This window comes from Poecilia formosa, unplaced genomic scaffold, assembly GCF_000485575.1.
Source record: "Poecilia formosa unplaced genomic scaffold, Poecilia_formosa-5.1.2 Scaffold322, whole genome shotgun sequence".
Taxonomy (NCBI): domain Eukaryota; kingdom Metazoa; phylum Chordata; class Actinopteri; order Cyprinodontiformes; family Poeciliidae; genus Poecilia; species Poecilia formosa.
In genome coordinates this window covers 237,280-238,736 of record NW_006800261.1, presented here as the reverse complement: position 1 = coordinate 238,736, position 1,457 = coordinate 237,280, and the positions used below count along the sequence as shown (strand labels likewise).

At 43.4% G+C, this 1,457-nt stretch overlaps 1 protein-coding gene across 1 annotated transcript in view; it reads left to right on the top strand.

Annotated features, from left to right (window-relative positions):
• The window catches only part of afdna (afadin, adherens junction formation factor a), a 109,203-nt gene that overhangs the window by 39,285 nt on the left and 68,461 nt on the right, over window positions 1–1,457 (top strand). Inside the window, exons 4-5 of the mRNA XM_016661302.1 lie at window positions 266–423; window positions 539–710. Of these exons, the coding sequence (XP_016516788.1) occupies window positions 266–423; window positions 539–710 (330 nt within the window). The remainder of the gene's footprint in view (window positions 1–265; window positions 424–538; window positions 711–1,457) is intronic.

The window sequence follows — 1,457 nt, the reverse complement described above, 5'->3', positions numbered from 1 at the left end:
ATTAGCATTAGCATTAGCATTAGCGGCTGAGTTTCTGACTGATTAACCCTCCCATCCATCCATCCATCCATACATACATACATATTGTTTGTCCATCTGCCCATTTGTGCCTCTGTCTGTCCATCCATCCACTCCTCCCTCCCTCTGAAGTCCTGCTGCTTTATTCCGTCTTTCCTTTCTCTCTGAAGTTCGATTCTTTCCTAACCTGGTTTCTTTTTGCAGAAACATTTTTGCTCTGATTTACTTTTTGTCTGATTCTCGCCAGAAGAGTCAGAGTAACGGACCGGAGAAGGAGAAAGACGGAGTGATACAGAACTTCAAAAGGACTTTGTCCAAGAAGGAGAAGAAGGAAAAGAAGAAGAGGGAAAAGGAGTTTGCTCGGATCCCAGACGGAGACGAACAGATTCTGAGCCGCGAGGACGGGTAAACCAAACCGGCTGCACACTGCTTGACCTCTGACCTGTCTGTTCCTCCTCCTGTGTTTTTCTTTTTTTAATCCACATCCTCCACCGTCTGTCTGCATATTTTGATGATTTAGAGAGAACAACCGTCTGGCGGCGGAGGTTTATAAGGACATGCCAGAAACCAGCTTCACCAGGACGATCTCCAACCCGGAGGTGGTGATGAAGAGGAGGCGGCAGCAGAAACTGGAGAAACGGATGCAGGAGTTCATGAGCAGCGATGGAAGGCCGGAGTCGGGTACGTTAAACGTTGGTTGATGCCGTTTAAATTCTGCTGCTCAGATCATTACAATGAAACAAAAACAACGCCGTTGCCGCGGTTTGGGTCTCTGACTCCAGATGCAGAGCAAAGCAGGAAAAACATTCAGATGTTTTCATTACTGGAGGTCAAAGGGTTTCAATAATTTGAAAAGATTTTAAGTCTCCCAAGTTGTTTCCTGTTCAGATTCATTTCTGGATCAAATATTTGGCAGAGAGCATTCTGGATTTTTAAAATGTTGTCCCCAAACCAATCTGTCTCCAAAAAATACACATTTATAATTATTAGTTCCTTCACTGAATCATTGTACATCCTTGAAAACTAAAGACGGTGAAGCACATCCCATCTCTTTTTCTCTGTTTCAAGTATTTTGACCTAACAGCTACAGTTTGCTGAAATGCTAGGCTAATGTTAGCATGTTTCCTCTCTGTTTTGATATGACTCACTGATTATTTGGCTCCAAACCCACTTAGTCCAAAAGCAAAGCTAAAAAAAAACAGAGAAGATGCTGCTCTGTTTTCATAACTAAGCATAAAGCTTTAGAATAAATCTTTGTTTTGCTGGAGTCGAGTCTCATGTGATCCCAGAGTTAATCTGCAGAGTGACCTGAACATCACAGGTCGCTGCTGCTGCTGCTGCTGCTTTGGACTCTCATCAGGATCTACAGAAAGGTTTAAATCAAAGTTTACGCCGATGGTTTTCAGTAGCAGCTCATTTTCATGCGCTGACTCGGTTCT